The sequence below is a fragment of the Pelophylax lessonae genome (genome assembly GCF_965119305.1).
Source record: "Pelophylax lessonae genome assembly, chromosome: 4".
NCBI lineage: Eukaryota > Metazoa > Chordata > Amphibia > Anura > Ranidae > Pelophylax > Pelophylax lessonae.
Window position 1 is genome coordinate 352,542,610 of NC_138771.1, and position 26,808 is coordinate 352,569,417.

Sequence of the window (26,808 nt, forward strand, 5' to 3'; positions counted from 1 at the left end):
GGCGGATCTGAACGGTCCCACCATGCATCCCTATGGGGCATCGGATGTCAGTGGAGACATGTCCACTGACATCCGATCCGATACGTCAAATCTAGACAGATGGAAACCCTATTTTCCATCCGTACAGCGGATTGGATCGGATGGGAATGGAGATGTATGGGGCTCTGACAGCTGTGTCTCCGTGCGGAGAACAGCTGTCATTCTCCTGCTCAGCAGGGGATCGGCGGATCGATCCCCCGCTGAGATAAACTGAGTCCGTCCGACAGACACACTGTGTGAAAGAGCCTTAACAGGCCAGATTTTAAGTATTACTTTGGGGAGATGCAGACTAGAATACTGCAATCACTGAGCAGCAAATGATATCACCTGTGATGTATTTCAGTTTTCTTGCAAACCTGGCCTGTTAGTGTGCCCTGAGGACCAGAGTTGAGAAACACTGCTCTAGGAGAGCTGGACAGGGCCATAGAAGGCCCTTAACCCATTAGCAGGATCAGTATCTGCTCCTTTGTGCAAGGAGGAACAGGAAGAGCAGTGCCAGAGCCCTACAAAATTACCTCCTTCAGGTGTGAATTTTTCTGTGCAAACATTTAGAAACAGACTGTTGGCCCGATGTGCTCTAGTGGGCCCTGTGATCACTGCACCGTGGAGCTTGATTGGCATTTGAAATTGAACACTAGAATTGGCAGGTCCGCCACTGGCACCCTGTGCTTTTTACAGATGATCTCAGGTTCACCCTGAGCATATGTGACAGACGTGAAAGGGTCTGGAGAAGCCGTGGAGAACTCTATGCTGCCTGTAACATCATTCAGCATGACAGGTTTGGTGGATGGTCAGTGATGGTCTGGGGAGGCATATCCATGGAGGGAAGTACAGACCTCCACAGGCTAGACAATGGCACCCTGACTGCCAGTAGGTATTGGGATGAAATCCTTGGACCCATTGTCAGACCCTACGCTGGTGCAGTTGGTCCTTGGTTCCAACTGGTGTACGACAATGCCCGGTCACATGTGGTGAGAGTATTCAGCCTGTTCCTGGAGGATGAAGAAATGGATACCATTGAATGGCCTCCACGCTTGCCTGAAATAAACCCAATAGAACACCTCTGGGACATTATGTTTCAGTCTATCCGACGCCACCAGGTTGCACTTCAGTCTGTTTAGAAGCTCAGCAATTCTCTGGTCCAAATTTGGGGAGAAATACCCCAGGACACCACCTATTGTCTCATTAGAAGCACGCCCCAGTGTTGTCAGGCATGCATACATGCATGTGGGGGGCCATACAAATTAATGAGTACCATTTTGAGTTTCTGCAATGACATTTTAGCAAAATGGACTAGCCTGCTGCATCATTTTTTCACTTTAATTTACGAGGTGTCTTTGAATTCAGCCCTCTGTAGGTTAAGAATTGTCATTTCTCTCTAACGATGTGGCATCCTTTCATTCCTAACACATTACCCAGTCCATACCATTGAGATCTGTTTTTAAAGTCTTCCTTTAATTTTTTTGAGAGCACACACACAAACACACATACATACACACATAGTACTGTGAAAAAATCTAAGGCAGGAGTGAAAAAAAAATGCTGTAAATGAAGCACTTGCCGACCTCTCACAGTAATATTACTGCGGTAGGTCGGCTCCCCTTGGTCCAGCGACGTAGACATAGTGTTGAGACACAGCGGGAGTCAGGCTGGAGAGGGAGAGGCGGCGATCGACACCTCTCTTCCCCGATTGTCGGGGAATGTGTGAGAAGATCCGCCCGCTTGTGTAAACAAAGCAGGCGGATCTTCTCTGTGACAGAAAGGGAGAGATCACAGGATTCAGCATAGCTCGGTCTGTGTCACAGAACCCCATCCCCTCCCCCCACATGTTAGTAAGCATGAGGCATACATTTAACCCCTTGATCAACAACAGTGTTAACCCCTTCCCTGCCAGTGTCATTATTACAGTAACAGTGCATATTTTTAGCACAGATTACTGTAGTAATGTCACTGGTCCCCCCAAAAGTGTCAAAAATGTCAGTTAGGGGTCCGATCTGTCCGCCACAATGTCACAGTCCCGCAAAAAAAAAAAAAAAAAAAAAAAAAAAACAATAAAAATTTTCCGTAGTTAGTAAACGCGATAACTTTTGCGCAAACCAATCAAAATCCGCTTATTGCAATTTTTTTTTTTTTTTTTTTTAAATAAAAAAGGACGTAAATTTCGTTTGCGTACAGCATTGCATGACCGCGCAATTGTCAGTTAAAGTCAGTTAAGTGCCAAGTTGAAAAAGCGGCCCGGTCATTGAGCAGCAAAATCTTCCGGGGCTAAAGTGGTTAAGAATGCTTTCAGAAATAGAAGTGTTGATGAAAAAATATTCTATCATTTAAAAAATTGGAAAGTGAATGAAAAAAAAAATCCAAATAAAAAAAAAAAAATTGATGTGACAACCCTTTGCCTTCAAAACAGCATCAATTTGTTTAGGTACACTTGCACACAATCTGTGAAGGAACTGGGCAAGTTGGTTCTTCCAAATATATTTGGGAACTAACCACAGAACTTCTGTGGATGTAGGCAGCTTCAAATCCTTCTGTCTGTTTTTGTAACCCCCAGATATACTTAATGATGTTGAGATCAGGGCTCTGTGGGAGCCAAACCATCACTGCTAGGACTCCTTGTTCTTTATACTGAAGATAGTTCTTAATGACATTGGCTGTGTGTTTGGGGTCATTGCCCTGCTGAAGAATACATTTGGGGCCAGTCAAACTCCCCCCTGATAGTAAGGCATGATGGAAAGTATCTGCCTATATTTCCAAATGACCAAATCTCCAACTCTATTTGCAGAAATGCAGCCCCAAACTTTCAAGAACCTTCACCATGCTTCACTGTTGTCTGCAGAAATTCATTAGTGTACTGTTCTCCACCCCTTCTGTGAACAAACTGCCTCCTGCTACAGCCAAATATTTCAAATTTTGACTCATCAATCCAGAGCACCTGCTGACATTTTTTACACCCCAGTTCCTATGTTTTTGTGCATAGTTCAGTCGGCTTGTTTTGTTTCCATGTCCTAAGCGTTAAAACATAGGAACTGGGGTGCAGAAAAATGGTTGCAGGTGCTCTGGACTGAGGAGTCAAAATTTTAAATATTTGATTGATTGTTCACATAGTACATCTATGTACTGGATGTTTGAGAACAATTTATAGAATTGTATTTACTTTTTTATCTGAGCAGGGCTATATTTTACTATTTCATGGGTGAATACGTACATGCAAGTCTATGCCTGTGTAGTCCCCTGGATCCTAAGCCCAGGCTGTACATAGGGCCTCAATTTCTCTAAGAACTAAACAGGTATGTGAAGATTAACCCAGATTCTATGGGTCAGCACTTCAGCACTGTGGTTACTTTTTTGGTCAAGCCAGCCTCCATATTAAGTGTCGGTTCACACTAGGGCGACACGACTTCGGGCGACTAATGCCGTCCAAGTCGCCTGACAAGTAGGAACAGTGTGAACCGGCACTAAGGCACGCAGTTACACAACAATTACATGTGTAACAAGAAAACACAAGAGAAATAATATATCAGATAGGAAAGGAGCAATGAAAAGATACAAATGGTATATTTGGAGTCATGTAGTTTGGAACATCATGTTACAGACAATTTAACTAAAGCTAGACCAGCTATATGAATGAACATACGATTCCCTGCATATATACAGTGAAATGGTAATTACAAAAAAATAAAAGATAACTGATAGAACTCGTCCACTCCTCACCTCATGAAGTTGCACCTCTTTCTTTTTGGATGACAGGTTCATGTGCTTTTCCAGAACACTGCAATATTTTTCTGTCTCTTTGTCATACTTCTTCTTCACCTCCTGCATTAAACAGAACACATTTTACTGGAATAAAACATTTTACTGTTCAAATACTCATTTAAGGTTTCTCTAATCTTCTCCCAAATCTATAAAATTTAACGTAAGTGTGTTGAAAGGTTTCATTTTGAAATCCCAATGTAAATGAACTGTAAAATGAGCAAGCCCAAAATTTTGTTTGGCGCCATACTGGACAAACAATTTAAAAGACAGAAATCATAATCCTATTTTACTGCAGCCCTAAAGTAATGAAATAATAAAGTGGAAGCGAATATAAATGGGCATTAGGTGCCATCACATGGGCATACATGTAAAATAAATACACCAGTATGCACAGATATTTCTGAAAGTGGAGAATGCAGATATACTGACATATGTCCTAATCAAATGTCATATCTTCCTTACTTGAAAAACATATAAAGCAGTGCAGGTCATCAAGTGTGGCCTTTGGCATAATCAAAAGGCCATGTAGTATTTACATATGTTACATGCTGCGCAACAGAAGACTGTAAAAATCTATAGACATGCTACAAGAGATAAGAAATTGCACACATGCAACAGAAGAATCTCAGAGCCTTTGAGCCAATTATAAGAGAAGGTCGGACTATGAACATATACAATAGGAGATGTTAAGAGTATGAATATACTAGAAGAGAAAATCAGAGACTGGAAAGATGTTGCACAAGGTCAAAGACCATGAACATGCTTCAGGAGTAGTTGGTGGCTGGGAACATACTTCTAAAGATAGTCAGAGACTAGTTCAACTGACAACTGAGACAGCTAGAGACCAATGATTTAACAGCCTCTTCACACAAAAAGGCTCCTAAATTCATACTTCCAACTAAAAACCTATTTCCTGCCTGCAACACATTACATTATAAAGGACCGGAAAAAAAATTGTATTTGTGTATATGCATAAAATTCAATTCTTGGAGTCCATAAGGGAAACATAAAAATTGAAAGCCAGCCACAAGTATAACCACTTCTCAACTCAGCAGGCAACAGCTTCATGGCAAAGCAATTTAGCAAAACAAAAATGAGCAGGACCTGCGTCACTCAATGGACTTGAAGAAATACATTTTATGGTACCGGTAGGTAGAAATATCTAATTTTATTTCTCAACTAATGAGAGAGACAAGAATTCAGAGTGGGTAACACATCAACAACCACTAACAGGCTCACGTTCAACCTCATGGAGGGAACCTCTACTAGACAATGGAACCTGACCAAAGGGATATCATTTAGAATCCAACCTAATGCTCCACACAATGGTGGAAAAGTCTACCACCAGAGGGAAATAAATCCACATAGAAGGGAAGACAGAACCTCAGCAATTGAGAAGCTGATCCTTCAGAACCCACCACAAACAGGTGGAACAACAACACATTAACAAACAAGGGAGGAAAGACGTGGTCAACCCCACAGAAGTTGTAGGTTCCAAGAGCGAACCCAGTACAAAAACAGGTTAAGACAAGAAAGAACAGTCTGTCTACAAGGAAAGACTCAAGGCCTTAACATCCCTAACCCTGAGGATCAAGGGGGATAGCAACTCTATTACAAAAAAGAGTGGCCCTATTAATTAGCAAAACACACCAGAGAATGGACAGTAACAGTACAACCCAACAGCCCACAAGGAGTGTGAAGTGATCCTTACTGAAAAGTTTGCTCCTATAAATTCAACGTGGCAGGAGGAATAGGGTGCAAAGTAAGCACCCCGACAATGATATGCGGAATGGAAGTTAGACCTTAGCCCCAAACTGGTGAGAAAAGAGCCACCAGAAGGCACTGAGAAGAAAAAAAAAAAAAAGAAACATCCTATCTGGCACTCTGAGGTGATACTTGGGCCCACAGAAGAATACTTCTGGGCCCACAGAAGAATACTCCAGAGTCTGCCTAATCTTAACCACAACTATGGGTATAAATATCTCTTGAATCCCACAGGGTCCACCAAAGTATTGCTGACCATGGTGTAAGGAGCAGGAATTTCAGGAAAAAAGCTATGGGCATTCACAAACAAAAAAGGTTAGACATTTCCCAGCTGAGCTGAAGAAAGACTTCTATTCTCCTAGGACACTAGCAATAAAATGGGGCCTGCAGAGAATAAGGGGAGTTATACTGGGTGCCGACTTATAATTTTTCTGTTTGCAAATTGTTCAATCATCCTGAAGATGGCATTATAAACCGAATGTACCTTAATTCCTGTGTCCCTCAATGAATGAAAAGGAGAAAGAAAAATATCTAAAGCAGTTGTAATGACACTAATCACAAAAACTGGAATCCCCTCTTCTACAGCAAGATATACTGTGCAGTGTATGTGTATTTTAAAACTTATGCAGCGAAACGCCTTATTTTACAGTGCTGCTGTGCAGTCACATGACCCCCTGGTGCTCCCCTTCCTCGATCTAAGAACTACAGTGGGAAGGGCTGAGATTCCCCTCTGTCGCCAGCCGGGAGGAGAGGACGAGAGCGGCAGGAGGTCACGTGAGCACACAGCAGCGCTCTGAAATAAGGTATTTTGCTGCATCATTTTTAAAGAACAGACACTGCACGGTATATTTTGCTGCATCAGAGGGGATTCCAGAATATGTGATTATTGATTTTACAGCCACAGCAGGACAGAGGCAGGAGGGGAGGAGATGGCACACACACACACCCAAGCTGACAGGCAGGGAGGGATGACAAAGGCACGTAAACTGACCACAGTATCGTGGATCAGCAGCCATGATTACCGTGATCAGCACACTAAAAGGGACAAAAGTAAAGGCAAGATCAACCACGTATTTTACACCAGAGAGGGACAAATGACACTGCACATTCACTATGTTGTATATTCTACTTTAAAGGAACACTTTTTTTTTTTAGGGTTACAAGAAAAAGTTAGAAAGTGTGAAAGAAAAACTAAACTAGTTGATGGCAGAAGCCAGTCTAATGAATTTCTTCATTGACAGGAACTGTGGTAAAGTGCCAGAATTTATGCAATGTGACAGCTTCCATAGTGTACTGTATGTACAGTACATCCAAAAAATATTCACAGCACTTTACTTTTTCCACATTTTGTTACGTTACAATCCTATTTCTAAATGGAATAAATTCCAAATTTTCCCCAAAATTCTACAAACACCCCATAATGGCAATCACATGTAAAAAAGTATTCACAGCCTTTGCCATGACACTCAAAATTGAGCTCAGGTGCATCTTGTTTTCACTGATCATCCTATCTATACAAGGTCGCACAGTTAACAGTGCATGTCAGAGCACAAACCAAGTAATATAGTTCAAGGAATTGTCTGAAGCCCTCCGATACAGGATTGTTTGAGGAACAGATCTGGGGAAGGGTACAGAAACATTTCTGCAGCATTGAAGGTTCCAATGAGCACAGTGGCCTCCATCATCCATAAATGGAAGAAGTTTGGAATCACCAGGACTCTTCCTAAAAGGGGCCGCCCAGCCAAACTGAGCGATCGGGGGGAGAAGGGTCTTAGTCAGGGAGGTGACCAAGAACCCGATGGTCACTCTGACAGAGCTCCAGTGTTTCTATGCGGAGAGAGGAAAACCTTCCAGAAGAACAACTATCTCTGCAGCACTCCACAAATATGGTAGAGTGGACAGAAGGAAGACACTCCTCGGTAGAAGACACATGACAGCTCGCCTGGAGTTTGCCAAAAGGCACCTGAAGGTCTCTCAGACCATGAAAAACAAAATACTCTGGTCTGATGAAACAAAGATTGAATTCTTTGGCCTGAATGGCAAGCATCATGTGTTGAGGAAATCAGGCACTGCTTATTACCTGGCCAATACCATCTCTACAGTGAAGCATAGTGGTGGTAGAATCATGCTGTGGGGATGTTTTTCAGCAGTAGGAACTGGGAGCCTATGGGAAAGATGAATGTAGCAATGTACAGAGACATCCTTGATAAAAACCTGTTTCAGAGCTTTCTGGTCCTCAGACTGGGGCGAAGGCTCATCTTCCAACAGGACAACAACCCTAAGCACACAGCCAAGATAACAAAGGAGTGGCTACAGAACAATTCTGTGAATGTCCTTGAGTGGCCCAGCTAGAGCCCAGACTTTAAGTCGATTGAGCATCTCTGGAGAGATCTGAAAATGGCTGTGCACCAACACTTCTCATCCAACCTGATGGAGCTTGAAAGGTCCTGCAAAGAAAAATGGGAGAAACTACCCAAGAATAGGTGTGCCAAGCTTGTAACACCATGCTCAAAACAACTTGAGGCTGTAATTGGTGCCAAAGGTGCTTCAACAAAGTACTGAGCAAAGGCTGTGAATACTTATCTACATTGTATTGGTTTTGTTTTTTTATTTGAAGTCTTTGCAAATCTATTAAAAACAAACTTCTTTCATGTTATAATTATGGGGTATTGTTTGTAGAATTTAGAGGAAAATAATGAATTTAATTAATTTTCAATTAAGGCTGTAACATAACAAAATGTGGAAAAAGTGAAGCACTGTGAATACTTTCCTGATTGAACTGTATAATTCCTCAGAGAGCACTTTCTTTGATCTTCTCATTACAGTGGTACCCAACACTGAGTGAAGAATCCCGCTTTTACGAATATTAAATACAGCAACTTCTGGTGCCACCACAATGTACATTGCTGCTGCTCCCCTGCCCATGGGAGCTGATTAACAGCACAGTATCTCTCTCTCTCTACGTTTCTAATGAATATCACATGCTACCAACCTGAGCCTCTGCAGTGATTCCTTCTCTTAGGCTTCATCTTGAAAATAGGAAGCAGGAAGCCAAATCATGTATTCTAATTTTAGAACACATTCTTATGGTACATTCACAATTCATCTTTTTGTTAGGTTTTTACAAATGTATCCAACTCCCATGAAGTCTAAACACCACTCCACTGGATATAATTTTACAGCACAGATTTATACCTTTTATTTTATAATGTGTTACTAAAGAATTTTGAATTCAAAAATAAAAATCAGTAATGCCCAGTGCCAATGTGGACACACCAGCTGAGAAGAGTGTAGTGAAGTAAATTACATGTGGAAAGTGTCTGTGCTGAAGTCAGCTCCTCAACAACAAGGTACAAGCAGTCAGTGTGGACATGTAAGCATGGAATTTCAAGTTCACACTACCAAAACATGTAGATATGGTAGGTACATATGATGTACCCTGGGTTCTGCATGCTTAATTTCAAGAAAAACATTCATGGGACTGTAGACTGCAATGTTTATAATTTAAACAAATCTAAATATTTTGAAATACTTTTCTTCAAAATAACTTAAACAAGACCACTCAATAATGAATACACCACTCAGATGGATAAAAATTGGCCGCGGCACCTTTATTGGTTTCTTTTAAAATATTGTAAACAAATTTTATTAATCATCAAATAAATAAGAATAAATAGGAATAAATATCAATATAATAAATAATCCATAAATCATAATAAATTAAATTCCAGCAAACACAAATCACTCAGTCATAGAACTCGAGTGATGAACAGTCAAAAATTATATATTTATTTCAAATAAGTCCCCCCCTTGATCCAAGGGTGACAGACCACATAACGGTGCCACGACAGGGATGGGGGGGTGGGGAGCTCGCCAAGCCGCTCAGAGACACTGAGGAGACTGAAGCCGCGCGGCTCTTTATATACTGTAGGTCTATGCCTATGACGTAGCCGCACGTGACTCACGTGTTTCCCACCCGGCTGCCGCGTGACTTTCCCGCCTAGGTTGGATTGGAACTAACCAATCCGAGCGCTTACCGCCTGAAAACCTCATTCAAAGTGCCGCTGCTTAAAACAACAAGCGGCCATTAAACTAAACGCTAGAAAATGAACTTAATCACCAGCTGGTGACAGCAGCCACATTCCCATGGCGTTAGGCATTTACTATGCCCAACTAACATTCCCTCTTTGATTGTAAGCTCCAACGAGCAGGGCCCTCTGATTCTTACTGTATTAAAGTGTATTGTATCTGTACTGTCTACCCTTAAGTTGTAAAGAGTAAACTGTCGGCGCTATATAAATCCTATATAATACTAATAATAATCATTTGAAATAGTATCAATAGCACCGATTTACTGAGGAAGTTAAGAATCATCACGCATTAACTTTGAATACACAATAACGATCAGATTAGGAATTGATGAGGAATTTGCTTTTCATGTGATTGGATAAATTAAGTAAATCTTCAATCAATTTATTTACTCATTCCATTAACTCCTTTAGTAATTCAGTTTTCAGTCTTAAGTACCACACTTCTGTGTGTGTCTTCGGTCCAGCTCAAGGCTGGCTTGTGGCATACCAAACTACTGCAGACAGCCCTACCCATGGCCTTAATCCACCAGTGCATAGAGAAGGAAAGAATTGGCATTAGTATAAAATTACCTAAAATTTCATTGCAAGTCCTAATGATCTGCAAAGTATCACATATCCTAATACTTAACCTCTAAGTTAACTGCCAAGCACTCAGAAATAAACTGCTATTGAAGATTACATTTGTGAATGGACGTAAATATTATTCTTTGGTGGTGGCAAAGAGGTATTCTCTGGTGACTACTGAAAACCAACATGAGAGATAAAACAGGGGAATCTGAAGGATTAGGATTGGGGGTCATTTACACCAAGGAGTATACCTTAACAGTGCAGCCAGTTGCATGCTCTGTGAAAGAGCAGTGGGATGAATCGTAATAAGGGATTGAACGATTTCTTTTTTTTTTTTTTAACTTTACTGAAATGTCCCAAAATTGATTTTCATTTATCTCTATGCATCGCAGCTTGTTGTGATGCAGTGTAGTGCATCATAACATGCTATGTTGAAAAATAAAGTACAGCACATTCTATATTTTTTCAGCATACACTACTGCAGCACTGTGGTGTAAACTGAACTAACAAGACATAAAGCCAATTGCCTTGTCTATGCGTTGGGACTGGCTGTCCAGTGCAGTCAAACATTTATAATAGGTTCTTATCATATAGACTTCTGTAAGTAAGCAGTTAGTACACATCCAGCTATGTGTATTTGTTACCTTGGCTGCACCAATCTGCTCCTTTCGGAATTTTTCAAGAGGCGTAATGAGAACTTCTCCAGCATTTTCAATCTATAAAAGTGAATGCAAACATTGGTAATGAATAAATTATGAAAATAGTTACTGTACATAGAAATAGGATTGTTCCATTGCACAGATTTCACCCGAACCCAAGCATTGGGAAAAAAAAAAGGAATCAATGTATAATAGGAGACAGCATGCTACCTACATTTAGGCAGAGCTGCTACTACACTTCTGTATGTTTGTAAGGATGCATGCCCAATGAATTTCATGATTGAAATGGGTGTCCAGTGTTGGCCAGACAATATACGGTAAAACAAAAACCAGTGAAAGTTCTATTTATGTCATCTCTTATTCTCCAGCCTGCACACCACCTGACAAGTGCATTATGGTATATATGCATAAATGGTACTGGTTACCTCTGGTCTCTGTAAACTTTTGGGGCCATAATCTGAACCTCCAGGGCATTACAAGCTTACAGGTGAAGAAATAAAGGGAAGCACTCGTCACAATAATCTCTAGATGTCACTAGTAAACTAGAATAAATTAACAGGTCACAGAAAACAAAAATACATCTCCAATAAGCTATAAAAGAATGTCCCATTTTAAAGCAGTATATCCCATCATTTACCTCTGTTCCTGGCACAATACTTCTGATATGACCCGCCGATAAAAGAACTAAAGCTACCATTTTATTCTTCTGTTACTGCAAACATTTAGTAGAAACTTTAGATCCCAAATTATCCAATAACAATAAGGCTTCTTCCCTTTTATTACTTCTAACATCATTCCAATCTTTTATGATGTTTAACATCATTATGGGCATCTGGAAAGCTTTCCAACTGACAGGATATCCCATCAGTCCAATGAGAGATCAGTCAAGATGTCAATTAAAGCCCAAACCTGATTACAGATACTGATCTTTTGTTTCCTGGAATGTGGGACATTACTACAACATATCTGACAAAGCAAAGTACAAATAGAATTAGAATGGATTAAGTGCCCACCTACCTTGACACAGCCTGCCACTACTAACCAATACAAATGCATGAATACAAAAAGCTATGAGTATAATCTCAATTCCCTCTTCCCAAAAATTAATCGCACCTGCCCGGAAGCTTTAAGGCTGCATTCACACCAGAGCGTCATGTTTTTGGGCATTTGTATGAGCATTTCTGTACAGCGTTTCTCAAGTGTTTTTGAGGTTTGGCTTCTTTTTTTTTTTTTTTTTTTAGCCAATAGAGAAAACTATTATCCGTTTCATCATTTGTTGCTATGTTTTTCATCTGCATTTTTTAATTAGTATTCATTAATTATAAGAAATGTTTTTGTTCGGGGTTAGGAGTAAGGGTTTATTTTAATCATTATTTTTTTTTTTGTTAGGTTAGAGTTTAGTATTATGGTTAGGGGTTGGGGTTAGGATTAGGGTTAACTTATTATTATTAATAAAAATTAATAAAAATATGTATCATCATTTATCTTTGTTTAATTATGGTATTTGAGCAGAAAAAGATCAGGAAACTGTATTTTAATAAATATTGGTACCTTTACCTATAAAAAGGTTTTTGCACAGTGACACCCTCATTTTCAAATAATCTCAATGGATCTGGGATGTCCTTAAACAGGTACTGAGATTTAGCATGCAGAGCTTTCTTTTGCAAGACTCCTAATTGCCCTTCTTGCAACTGATCGTAGTCTTAAAAACACATGAGAGAAGATCTGAATGTTTATATACTCAGTCAAAAATCCCTTTAGGTGTTTGCTTAACAGAAAACCTGCAAACCCTGAAGGCCCTGTTCACACCAGAGCGTTTTTCAGCTCGTAAAATGCTCATCTCTGAAGTCTCAAAATGCCCAACATGCAAAAACCTATACATTTCAATTGCTCCTGCTCACATATGAGCGTTTTGTCACCTGAAGCTCAAAAGAGTATGTGTGCTTCTGTTTTGGCAGATTACAAGCGTATTTGTTAGATGTCAATGCCTGCCTCTAAACACCTGCAAAAAACGCCTGAACCCCCCCAAAAAAAAGCCTGAAAACAAAAAAAAAGAAATGCCTGAAAACAATATGCTCAGGTGTGAATGGAGCCTTAAAGCAAGCATACCTGCTATTTTTTATAAGGATAATGAAAAAAAAAATAGTATAAGTGAAAACCAGGTTCAACATGATTTAAGCTGTTTAGTTCAAAAATATTTTTTCCTTCTTAAAGCTACAGTCATATACTTACCTGTAATGATGTATACCCCATGTCTCTGCAGGGTGCCCAGTCCTCTTCTTGATGCTCATCTTCTAGCAAGGCAGTGTTTAAAAGCTGCAGGTCTTCAGGCTGAACGGCATTCAAGATTGTCCGATGGGATCCCACCCCATCCAGCCCTCTCATCCATTTAGGAAAGCCTGTGCATTGTTTACACTGAATGTGGCACAAACACTGAACTGGGGAGAGTCAAATGTATAAGATAATTCTCTCCCCCATTCAGAACGGAGGTAAATTCATTTTAAAACAGCAGGCTTTTCTCAATAGGTGAGAGGGAATGAGGGTCTGGTTCCCTTTCGGACCACCTTTAATGCAGGTCAGCCTGAAGACCCAAAGCTATTAACCCATGCTGTGCTGGAAATTCAGCACTAGGAAGAAGACCAGGCATGCTGCAGAGACTATTTCTATATGAAGCAGCAGCCTGTACTACCGTGTTTCCCCAAAAGGGAGACATCCCCCGAAAATAAGATCTACTTATAGTTTTGCCTCTCGCTGAAATAACAGGCATCCCCCCAAAAATAAGACCTTCCCCGAACATAAGGTCTCCCCGATGATAAGGCCCCCCGAAGCTACCGTAACTCTGGACTCTGGACCGTAGCGGCGGGCGCCGCCGCGCAGCTCAGTGTTGGCCGCAGGGCAGCCGGAGCAGACAGGAAGTGCGAGGTCTCTTATTTAGAGAGCCTGCACCTCCACCAGGACAAGCTGCCACCTGCTGCTCGCTCTGCCCTGAGGGAGTCTGGCTGACTCACAATTACACAGTGAGTCATGCGGGGCAGGAGTCGGGCACATTGTGTGGACACACAGGGGTGACTGAGGCAGGGGGGAAATGTCTGATAAAGGGGTGGGGGAGATGTCTGGTGAAGGTGTCCACTGGCACAGGGGTGGGGGGAGTGGGATCACTTAAAATGACACAGGAGGATCAGAGGGGGCAATCAAAATGACACAGGAGGATCAGAAAGGGGGGGGGGATCAAAATGACACAGGAGGATGTCATTTTCTGGTTTGTGATGACAACTACTACCGTATTGTATACAGGTAATACATTTTCATTTTTTTTGTTTAACAATAAATGTGTACCGTATTCTTCTTCATGGAAAAATAAGACATCCCCTGAAAATAAGACCTAGCGCATCTTTAGGAGCAAAAATTAATATAAGACACTGTCTTATTTTCAGGGAAACCGGGTATGTGGGACACATATCATTACAGAAAAGTGATGTGACTGCAGCTAAAGGGAACGAAAATACCATCTGAGTAAACTTAAACTTCAATACATGTGAATGCTACATATAGTAGGCTGCTCATATCATATTTATCATATAAATCCTTTAAGTATTTAATAAAATCTTACTTGCACTGGCCTCTGTTTGTACCAGCTTGGATTTGGATTTTATTATTTTAATGTAAAGTAGGAAGATAAAAAAAAAAACACACCCATTGCAATGACCCATGATACCAGAGTCTAACAATATGACAAACCCGATGGCCCTGGAATTGAAATTATTTACTGGCCATAGCGCAGGCTCTGAGACATGACACACCTGCTAGGCTGCATTATGTTTGGCCATTTGTCAACATCCTGTGTCAGTGGGACCACTTACCATCCGCATCCGTTCATCTTCAAGATTGCCCAGTACAGCAGCGAATTCCTGCAGAGACCTGGCTGGAGAGGCAATGGAAGGAAATTAGAACAATACAGTGCCGCCACAAGGGATGTCAGTATACAGCAGCAGTACAGATAGCTTCCTGTATGAATGTCAGCAGACTTGCTACTGGGATTGTTCCTATGTGTACTTCTGGAGAGAAAATGAGGTGGATTCCCAATATTACAAAAATATTTAACATTTTCTACTTTTGGTAAACTGCAATGAGAAGGTTCCCAGTGCATTATAGCTTTTTCTGGTTTCAGACCCTTCCAGCTATGGTATACTGAGAAGGCAGGTCAAAGGTAAAATGCTGTTTTTGTTTACAATTTGGCATGGGGACACTTTAAATAGACTAGTACTTAATTATATATTTCCCTCATGCTTGTGCAGAGAATGACAGATTAAACAATATCATGTATTAGCTGACAAGTGTTTTTTGCTAGATCTACAAAGCAATATAGAGAAGGGAATGCTGTAAAGTTGCGTGGTCCCCTGCAGCAAAGGAACATCAGAATAATCAACACCAACAATATCATCTTTATCGCCATAATTAAAAACGAACCTGTACAGAATGAAATGCGCTATCTGCCCTTGCAACCTTCTTTATGACAATGCTAGTTACCTGGCTTCTTCACTATATAAGACCAACATGCCCAAAACAAGAATGTACCCATTGAAGTCAAAAGCAATTTAATGTATGTGTGGTGTGTTACCTACCATTACACACAAGTAAAGCTGGCAAAATTACATCAATTCTCTGCAAATGGGATTTTTTTGGTCAGATACTTCCTAAGACTATTGTATACCTATGACCGAGTGGTAAAACCTCCTTGTAGCAGCCTGCCTAAGATAAGTGCATAGAAGTCAAATGCCAATATAGTCTTCGAAATGTGTAACGATAGTAATCTGCAATTAAGTCCGTTAAAACCCTTTCCTTAATGTTAAAAGCCAGAGGATGTGCATGGAAGCAAGGCAAAAGGAGGTTATAAGTCATGCCCCAGGGACTATGAATCAGGCAAAAAAGTGTACCTGGGAAGTTTCAGCTCTGTAGCATGTCCAGAACACGAAAAAAACTGATTATTTTTCTTAGAATTTCAGTAGCGCACCCTCCTTTCACACCTGGGCGTTTTTGTTTCAGATATTTTTCAGGCGTTTTTTGAAGGCGTTTGGAGGCAGGCATGACATCTGAACTTCTGTATAGGGGTATATATATATATATATATATATATATACATACATACATATATACAGTGGGTACGGAAAGTATTCAGACCCCCTTAAATTTTTCACTCTTTGTTATATTGCAGCCATTTGCTAAAATCATTTAAGTTCATTCTTCTTCCTCATGAATGTACACATAGCACCCCATACTGACAGAAAAACACAGAATTGTTGACATTGTTGCAGATTTATTAAAAAAGAAAAAAACTGAAATATCACATGGTCCTAAGTATTCAGACCCTTTGCTCAGTATTTAGTAGAAGCCCCCTTTTGATCTAATACAGCCAGGAGTCTTTTTGGGAAAGATGCAACAAGTCTATCACACCTGGATTTGGGGATCCTCTGCCATTCCTCCTTGCAGATCCTCTCCAGTTCTGTCAGGTTGGATGGTAAACGTTGGTGGACAGCCATTTTTAGGTCTCTCCAGAGATGCTCAATTGGGTTTAAGTCAGGGCTCTGGCTGGGCCGTTCAAGAACAGTCACGGAGTTGTTGTGAAGCCACTCCTTCGTTATTTTAGCTGTGTGCTTAGGGTCATTGTCTTGTTGGAAGGTAAACCTTCGGCCCAGTCTGAGGTCCAGAGCACTCTGGAGAAGGTTTTTGTCCAGGATATCCCTGTACTTGGCCGCATTCATCTTTCCCTCGATTGCAACCAGTCGTCCTGTCCCTGCAGCTGAAAAACACCCCCACAGCATGATGCTGCCACCACCATGCTTCACTGTTGGGACTGTATTGGACAGGTGATGAGCAGTGCCTGGTTTTCTCCACGCATACCGCTTATAATTAAGGCCAAAAAGTTCTATTTTGGTCTCATCAGACCAGAGAATCTTATTTCTCACCATCTTGGAGTCCTTCAGGTGTTTTTTAGCAAACTCCATGCGGGCTTTCATGTGTCTTACACTGAGGAGAGGCTTCTGTCGGGCCACTCTGCCATAAAGCCCCGACTGGTGGAGGGCTGCAGTGATGGTTGACTTTCTACAACTTTCTCCCATCTCCTGACTGCATCTCTGGAGCTCAGCCACAGTGATTTTTGGGTTCTTCTTTACCTCTCTCACCAAGGCTCTTCTCCCCCGATAGCTCAGTTTGGCCGGACGGCCAGCTCTAGGAAGGGTTCTGGTCGTCCCAAACGTCTTCCATTTGAGGATTATGGAGGCCACTGTGCTCTTAGGAACCTTAAATGCAGCAGAAATCTTTTTGTAACCTTGGCCAGATCTGTGCCTTGCCACAATTCTGTCTCTGAGCTCTTCAGGCAGTTCCTTTGACCTCATGATTCTCATTTGCTCTGACATGCATTGTGATCTGGAAGGTTTTAAATAGAGAGGTGTGTGGCTTTCCTAATCAAGTCCAATCAGTATAATCAAACACAGCTGGACTCAAATGAAGGTGTAGAACCATCTCAAGGATGATCAGAAGAAATGGAAAGCACCTGAGTAAAATATATGAGTGTCACAGCAAAGGGTCTGAATACTTAGGACCATGTGATATTTCAGTTTTTCTTTTTTACTAAATCTGCAACAATGTCAACAATTCTGTGTTTTTCTGTCAGTATGGGGTGCTATGTGTACATTCATGAGGAAGAAGAATTAACTTAAATGATTTTAGCAAATGGCTGCAATATAACAAAGAGTGAAAAATTTAAGGGGGTCTGAATACTTTCCGTACCCACTGTATATATATATATATATATATATATATATATATATATATATATATATATATATATGTGTGTGTGTGTGTGTGTGTGTGTGTGTGTGTGTGTGTGTGTGTGTGTATGTATATATATATATATATATACAGTGGGTACGGAAAGTATTCAGACCCCCTTAAATTTTTCACTCTTTGTTATATTGCAGCCATTTGCTAAAATCATTTAAGTTCATTCCTCTTCCTCATGAATGTACACATAGCACCCCATACTGACAGAAAAACACAGAATTGTTGACATTGTTGCAGATTTATTAAAAAAGAAAAACTGAAATATCACATGGTCCTAAGTATTCAGACCCTTTGCTCAGTATTTAGTAGAAGCCCCCTTTTGATCTAATACAGCCAGGAGTCTTTTTGGGAACGATGCAACAAGTCTTTCACACCTGGATTTGGGGATCCTCTGCCATTCCTCCTTGCAGATCCTCTCCAGTTCTGTCAGGTTGGATGGTAAACGTTGGTGGACAGCCATTTTTAGGTCTCTCCAGAGATGCTCAATTGGGTTTAAGTCAGGGCTCTGGCTGGGCCATTCAAGAACAGTCACGGAGTTGTTGTGAAGCCACTCCTTCGTTATTTTAGCTGTGTGCTTAGGGTCATTGTCTTGTTGGAAGGTAAACCTTCGGCCCAGTCTGAGGTCCAGAGCACTCTGGAGAAGGTTTTTGTCCAGGATATCTCTGTACTTGGCCGCATTCATCTTTCCCTTGATTGCAACTAGTCGTCCTGTCCCTGCAGCTGAAAAACACCCCCACAGCATGATGCTGCCACCACCATGCTTCACTGTTGGGACTGTATTGGACAGGTGATGAGCAGTGCCTGGTTTTCTCCACACATACCGCTTAGAATTAAGGCCAAAAAGTTCTATTTTGGTCTCAGACCAGAGAATCTTATTTCTCACCATCTTGGAGTCCTTCAGGTGTTTTTTAGCAAACTCCATGCGGGCTTTCATGTGTCTTACACTGAGGAGAGGCTTCCGTCGGGCCACTCTGCCATAAAGCCCCGACTGGTGGAGGGCTGCAGTGATGGTTGACTTTAGGGATGCACCGAAATGAAAATTTTGGGCCGAAACCGAAACCGAAAATGCAGGATGCCTTTGGCCGAAAACCGAAACCGAAACCGAAAATGACTTTTTCCCCAAAAAAATTTTAACAGATAGAAGAGGGGCATACACCAAAAACAGGCAGCGACGTACACCTGTCGCTCCCACCCTGTCACAGTATATGTACTGTGATGGGTTGGCAAGAGGTTAATTTAATTACCAATGGTATTTGTATTATGCAGCATGAGGTAACGGTTAATGTATTGCCACTGCTGGTCACTGATGAATTAGTGACCGACCAGTGGCAGTTAATTAACCCCTTTATGCTGCATTAGTGCAACCAGTATCAGTGTTAATTACCACTGGTTGCACTAATGCAGCACAAAGGGGTTAATTAACTGCCACTGGTTGGTCACTAATGCAGTAGTGACAATACATTAACCCCTCATGCTGCATAATACTAATTCCATATGTAAGCTGCCTCAGCATAATGATCAAACAAATAAAAAAAAGCAGTCAATTTTTTATGGTTGCATAAGTGCTCAATGGAACTTGGAAGAACAGAAGGGGGGGGGGGGGGGCAGATAGGGGAGACAAGGGAGGGAGATGGGGACAGTGTAATGAAAAGTGTAAATGCAGTGCTCACTCATTCAAGGTCCGAGGACGAGGCAGAGGCTGCATGGCTCAGGTATCATGAGGCTTGGAATGTGTAGCTGCTTGCTGTTCTTCATATTTCCCGCCCACATCCCTCTCTCTGTCCTGCACATACGTCGAGATAGGAGAGTGGGCGGCCCCGGGCAGACACAGAAAACCTGGGGTGGGAGGGGGGAGGAGGATGAGCTGTGTGAGTCTTTCTCCTCTCCTGTCCGTGTCTGGGAGGGGTGAGAACTGCTCGCTGCTGGGCTGTGTGAGAGACGAGGTGTCACAGACGCTCCGCTCGGCTGCAGCCAAATTGAAAAGACTGATTCTCCTATCCTACGGACGGGAGAATCAGGGACTTTTCAAACCTGCGCTGCGCCCTCCTCCTTCCTCACGGCGGCCATTAATTTCGGCACTTTTAACCTATTTTCGGCCGAAATGGGATAGGCTCATTTTCGGCCGAAAATTTCGGTGGCCGAAATTTCGGTGCATCCCTAGTTGACTTTCTACAACTTTCTCCCATCTCCTGACTGCATCTCTGGAGCTCAGCCACAGTGATCTTTGGGTTCTTCTTTACCTCTCTCACCAAGACTCTTCTCCCCCGATAGCTCAGTTTGGCCGGTCGGCCAGCTCTAGGAAGGGTTCTGGTCGTCCCAAACGTCTTCCATTTGAGGATTATGGAGGCCACTGTGCTCTTAGGAACCTTAAGTGCAGCAGAAATCTTTTTGTAACCTTGGCCAGATCTGTGCCTTGCCACAATTCTGTCTCTGAGCTCTTCAGGCAGTTCCTTTGACATCATGATTCTCATTTGCTCTGACATGCATTGTGATCTGGAAGGTCTTATATAGACAGGTGTGTGGCTTTCCTAATCAAGTCCAATCAGTATAATCAAACACAGCTGGACTCAAATGAAGGTGTAGAACCATCTCAAGGATGATCAGAAGAAATGGAAAGCACCTGAGTTAAATATATGAGTGTCACAGCAAAGGGTCTGAATACTTAGGACCATGTGATATTTCAGTTTTTCTTTTTTAACAAATCTGCAACAATGTCAACAATTCTGTGTTTTTCTGTCAGTATGGGGTGCTATGTGTACATTCATGAGGAAGAAGAATGAACTTAAATGATTTTAGCAAATGGCTGCAATATAACAAAGAGTGAAAAATGTAAGGGGGTCTGAATACTTTCCGTACCCACTGTATATATATATATATATATATATATATATATATACCCCTAACCCAGAATCTGCATAGTGGGGTCACCCTGACATGGCAGAGTCAATTCACCCTAAACTACACTACGGTCTCCCTGACACGGCAGAGTCAGTTCACCCTAAACTACACTACGGTCACCCTGACATGGCAGAGTTCGGTCACCCTGACATGGCAGAGTCAGTTCAACCTAAACTACACTACAGTCACCCTGACATGGCAGAGTCCGTTCACCCTAAACTACACTATGGTCACCCTGACATGGCAGAGTCAGTTCACCCTAAACAACACTATGGTCACCCTGACATGGCAGAGTCAGGTCACCTAAACTACACTACGGTCACACTGACACTTAAAGGTATCCCTACGAAAACTATATTGAATCTAACTATAGTGGTATATATTACCCTAACTACACTGCATATCCCTTTCCTCACACTAAAAGAACAGCTCCATACAGCAGAGAAAAACAAATGCTTCCACTCTCTTCCACAGCCCCTGTATTACAGTGCAAGAGGTTTGGCGGGGCTATGCTATATACTGGGGGGGGCGTATTCACTACTGATTGGCCTCTGGACCCCGTAGTCACTCCAATCACATTCCTAGCAGACTCCTGCCCCCTCAATTGGCTTTTACTGATGTTTCTGGGCCAATCACGGGCTTTTAAAGCCCAAGTCCTGTCCCATTGCATTTTGGGCGGTTCTGGTGGCCGAATTCCGAACTTTTACCACAAAAGGTTCGGAATTCGGCCGAATTTCGAACACCAAATGTTCGGGTCGAACCGATGGTCGACCCGAACCATTCGATCATCCCTAGTTTTAAGCGCCTTGCTACCTATTTCTTTTAAAAGTAAAACTCCATACATTGTGCAGCTGCTATTGGCAAGCTGTGGCTGGATTGTGTCCTGTCTCTCTAGAACAGCGGTCGTCAACTTTCTTGATGCAGGGGGGCAAAAGTGCAGCCCCTGAAAATCACCAAAGGGCCGCACATGACATGCAACAAATGTAATGCTACAGAACGCTATCAAACAGGCAAAAAGAGATTACGGGTATGGTCCAGTTTTTTGGAGACTGAGAAGTCACTGACTAAAGACACACCATACGAGACTGCTAGAGACAACTGCCTTTACAGCCCTTTAGAGATCAATGCTTCCACCTTTGAGTTCCCAACAGCCCCCTTAAAAATGAGTTGTGCCACATTTGATATTTTGCTTTGCATGGTCCATTAGAACAGATCAGAGAGTAAAACACATAAAAAGTGAAAAAGGACAGGTAGCACAAAAAAAAGTAAGATAATGGGAAAGAAATAAAAAGCCACTTAACTACTAGAACCCAGTCTAAAGAATATTTTATCTTTACTGACCTGAACAAGCACCCAGGCAAAGTAAAACAAGACTACTGTCAGCAGGGGCCCTGAGGGCCACACAGTAAGTGGTATAGGGCCACATGTGGCCTCTGTGCCATAGGCTGGGCTCCAGAGTTCTCTAACAAAGCTTGCAACATATTAGTTAACTAGCACTAGCCTGATTCATACACACACAGTAATAAGCACACTAGGGAGCAAAAACATGAACCAACAGGCAGATGTGATGAATTAGCTACCACGTGGGTAGGGTGCCTGTCAGTTAGGTAACGTTTGGCTTTCTGAACACACTGGCATTAATGTCAAGCAGGATATAACTAGCTCTTCAAGTAAAATCTCTTGGAATAGTTTCAATTTAGAGACCACGTAACAGGTAAGTCCCAATACACAGCACAGCCTTCACTTACCAATGCAGATTTCATCATCAGTTTCTGCATCACCGATGCACCGGAATTTGAATTCATTCAGTGAACCAGCAAATTTCCTCTTTGCGGATGACAGAGCTGTGGGGAAAGAGAAATGATTCAGACACGTGCAGAGAGGAACATAATAAACCTGTTTACACACTGCCTGCATGCGCAGTAGGTTTAATAGGCTTGTAAAGAAAACCTGCTGATATGATCAATGGATTTCTTTACATTTAAATCAAATATCCTACGTTCACACCAGAGGAAAGTTGCTAATACTAGAAACATTTAAAATATTTGAGATAATATTAAATTCAAATTCAAGTTTGACATAATTGCCACGCATTTACATTCTTGCTTAATAAAATTATTACATCAAATGAACAGATTTGTAGATAAGCCACAAAAGCGCTGGTGTGCGCGGTTTCGGTAGTGTTGCTGATGACTGAAAAACAGAGAACCACCAATACAGCCGCCTTCTTTCCTCAAACTTTATTGAAATGTCACAAATTTAATTATTTTTTTCAGTCGTATTCACAGCAACAGTGTTCTGATGCAGCGATTCCTGTGCATTTCCCGCACCGCATCAGAATCGCACTCTGTTCATCAAACTGCTGCGGGTGTCAATGTTACGCCACCAACAGTCCAAATACAGTTCGCAAATCGCAGTGCGAATCAGATTGCATTGCTATGTCATCAGTGCCCCCGAGTGTCTTCGAGTTTACCAGGAAGCCCTAGGAGCCACCAGCACCCCCCGACCTCTGGCCACCAACACACCAATCGCTACCACCCAAAAGTAGAGCCGATTAACACCACCTTCCTCATTTATGCTGGAATTATTTTTAACCTTGTGGGTGTATTTCTTACCTTTTATACATTAAATTGCGGTCATACTGCACTTAGATGGTGGTGCTCTTTCTGTTCTTGGTGTTCCCAGAGTCCCTTCTAGCTCTTATTGGAACCAGCAGCCAATAAAGGTGTCCGTTACATTTACTTATGGACTTTTATACCATATATCTTTGTCTATTGTGCAACACAACCACTTCAGCCCTCAACCCCTATTCACCCTCAACTACCCTGCCCTCTCCATTTTTTTTAACCCCATCATGATCGGGATACAAAAAGCATGCTGCTTCTACTAAATGTCTTTGTGACAGCAGGTTCAGGTAGCTTGTATCAAGCTACCTGCCTATGAAAAGGAAGTCTGTCATGCATAAATGTTATATTATAGTCCTGTCTGAAAATCTGCAAACCATTGAAGGCCGACACCATTTTTTTTTTTTTAAATCTAGCTGTATTTTCTAAATTGCAATTTAGAACATCCAAGAGAGAGATATATCACCAACATGTCCGAAAATGTAAAAAAAAAAAATTAAAACATACAATCAACGAGTTGGAAAATGGGCCATCAGTATTTTGTTGAACAACCTTGTGCTTTGATTACAGCCTTTAGTCTATTGAGATATGTCTCTACAAACCTTGCACATCTAGACTTTGCAATATTTGCCCACTCTTCTTTTCAGAACTGTTCAAGTTCAGTTAAATTTGATGGTGACCATTTGTGGACTGCAGTTTTCAAGTCATTCCACAGATTTCAATTGGGTTTAAATCTGGGCTCTGAATAAGCCATGCAAGGACATTCACCCTTTTCTCCTTCAACCACTGTGTGATCATTTAGCTGTGTGCTTTCGGTAATTATCATATAGGAATGTAAACCTTCTTCCCATTGACAAGTTTCTGGGAGATTTCCCTCAAGAATTTGAAGGTATTTTTCCCCATCCATTTTTCCTCATCCATTTTTCCTGCTATCATGACAAGTGCCCCAGTCCCTGCTGCAGAGAAACACCCCCATAAGAGGATATTACCACCTCCATGCTTTACTGTAGGAATTGGGTTATTTTGATGGTGAGCTGTATTGGATTTTTGCCAGACACTTCGTTTGGTGTTGAGGCCAAATAATTCCATTTAATATTAATACGACCAGAACACCTTCTTCCGTGTGTTCTCAGAATTTTCAAGGTGTGTTTTAGCAAAGCATGTGGCCTTACTTGAGTGGTCTTATTCTTGCAAGTTGCAACCTTCCCATACAAGGCAAAATAATGGAGAATTTGCGATATTGTTGTCACATGCACACAATGACCACTCTGTCATAAACTCCTGCAACTAATTCAGAGTTGCTGTAAGCCTCTTGGTAGCCTCTCGCTAGTTTCCTCATGGCTTTTTCATCCAGTTTGGAGTGACGTCCTGATCCAGGAAGGGTCTGTGTTGTACCAAATATTTCCATTTCTTAATAATAGACTTCACTGTGCCTCTAGGCATTGATAAAGCCTTTGAATTTTTTTTTTTGTATCTCCTGACTTGTGTCTGTCAACAACTTTATCCAGGAGATCCAGGTGACCGTGGCCTCGTCACCCATAGTTAATTGTTTGCTTCAGTTGCACTATCAAGGACTGAAATGCTCCAGTAAAGCTCTTTTCATGATGAGCTAATCAAAATGACCACAGCTGATCACAATTTAAACCCAAATGGCTGTGTGCGCCAATGAGAAGGAGATAAGCTACACCATATTTGAGTATACAAGTCATTTTTAGGAGGGGGGTGATCCTTTTTCCAACTCAGTGATCCCGTTTTTGAATTTTTTTATTTTTCTGACATGTTGGTGTTGCACTGAGTAAATACAGCTGGATAAAACAAAAACTGTGGGTCTTCATTTCAGGCTGTAAAGCAACAAAATGTGATTTGAAAAAGGGGGGATGATTCTTTTTTTATGCCCACCATATATATATCTTCTGTTATTCTCAGTGTGGTTTTGTATATTTACCACTGCATATAGATATTCAAGAATAAATGTTTTTGTTTTGTTTTTTAAACTCTACATAATAACTAAAGTGCACACCAAACTTTTGTTGAGTTTTTTTATCTGATTAATCAAAATAATAACTGTCCAACTAATGAATTATGGAAATAATCGTTCGTTGCAGCTCTAAAGTACAGCATGCTCTTTTAATTATTTTTTTTAAACGCAGATCACTGCAGTCTTTTGCGTCGAGACTGGGATAGAAAACACACCCAATGTGAACAGGTCCTTCTGCTATCTGAAAAAGTGCACAGTTTTTTGTGAGTGTGTCTGATCACCTTATTCTGCTTTCTTTAAAATCTTTAAAATGACGTCCGCCCTGCTTCTCTAGAACCTCCTGGTATATCCAAATAAGATATCCCAGGAGGCATCAGCTGAGGTATCACACAGAACTGAGCGAAGGACGCTTCCCTAATGGGCAGCATTTTAAATAAACCCTTTTCACCTTGCCATACATGACAAATATTTGCATGTAGAGTGTACTTAAGTTTACATATGGAGCCAAGGGACATAATTGAAGGGGAGTTACAGTACCAAGAATGGACCAGCACTTTACTGTACAAGGGAAGTTACAGTACCAGAAATAGACCAGCACTTTACTATACGAGGGGAGTTACAGTACCAAGAATGGACCAGCACTTTACTGTACATAGGGAGCTACAGTACCAGAAACAGACCAGCATTAAAGGGAGTTACAGTACCAAGGACCAGCACTTTACTGTACATAGGGAGCTACAGTACCAGAAACAGACCAGCATTAAAGGGAGTTACAGTACCAAGGACCAGCACTTTACTGTACATAGGGAGCTACAGTACCAGGCAGCAACAGACCAGCACTTTACTATACAAGGAGAATTAAAGTACCAAGAATGGACCAGCACTTTACTACACAAAGGGTGTTACAGTACCAAGAATAGACCAGCACTTTACTACACAAAGGGTGTTACAGTACCAAGAATGGACCAGCACTTTACTACACAAAGGGTTTTACAGTACCAAGAATGGACCAGCACTTTACTACACAAAGGGTGTTACAGTACCAAGAATGGACCAGCACTTTACTATACAAGGGGAGTTACAGTACCAGAAATAAACCAGCACTTTCCTATATAAGGGGAGTTAAAGCACCAAGAATAAACCAGCAATTTACTATACAAGGGGAGTTACAGTACCAAGAATGGACCAGCAATTTACTTTACAATAAAAATAAAAAAATGTCTCTGCTTAAAACCAGATAAAATATATTAGGTTTTAACGGGTCTAACCACCTGTCAACACCTAATTTTCTCAATTAAGCCTCTGCACACGTGTTAAATATCTGTATATTGTTTAGATTGGAGCAGACTTTTTTTTAATCTCTCTCTAATGGAGCATGGACCAAAAAAGAAACCAATAGAGGCTCTAGCCCTATCCCAAAATAAAAAAGAATTCTTGGACTTCGCTTTAAACGGTCTAAAGACTTTGGATGGCAGCTGGCTGTGCAGACTTGATCCAGCTGCCAAATTAACTTTTATACAAAGGATCATTCTACAAATTGGGCAAATGTCCATGTTTGTGCCTATGGAAGAATAGAATTCTTCAGATATAACCTG

General features: G+C 41.4%; 1 protein-coding gene across 3 annotated transcripts in view; it reads right to left on the reverse strand.

Moving 5' to 3' along the window:
• ARHGAP26 (Rho GTPase activating protein 26) overlaps positions 1-26,808 on the reverse strand; it is a 771,897-nt gene that overhangs the window by 573,128 nt on the left and 171,961 nt on the right. For all 3 annotated transcript variants that reach the window (XM_082255674.1, XM_082255673.1, XM_082255672.1), the window contains exons 2-5: positions 22,360-22,455; positions 14,734-14,795; positions 10,859-10,930; positions 3,751-3,852 (exon numbers count right to left, since the gene is read on the reverse strand). In XM_082255674.1, the coding sequence (XP_082111800.1) occupies positions 3,751-3,852; positions 10,859-10,930; positions 14,734-14,795; positions 22,360-22,455 (332 nt within the window). The remainder of the gene's footprint in view (positions 1-3,750; positions 3,853-10,858; positions 10,931-14,733; positions 14,796-22,359; positions 22,456-26,808) is intronic.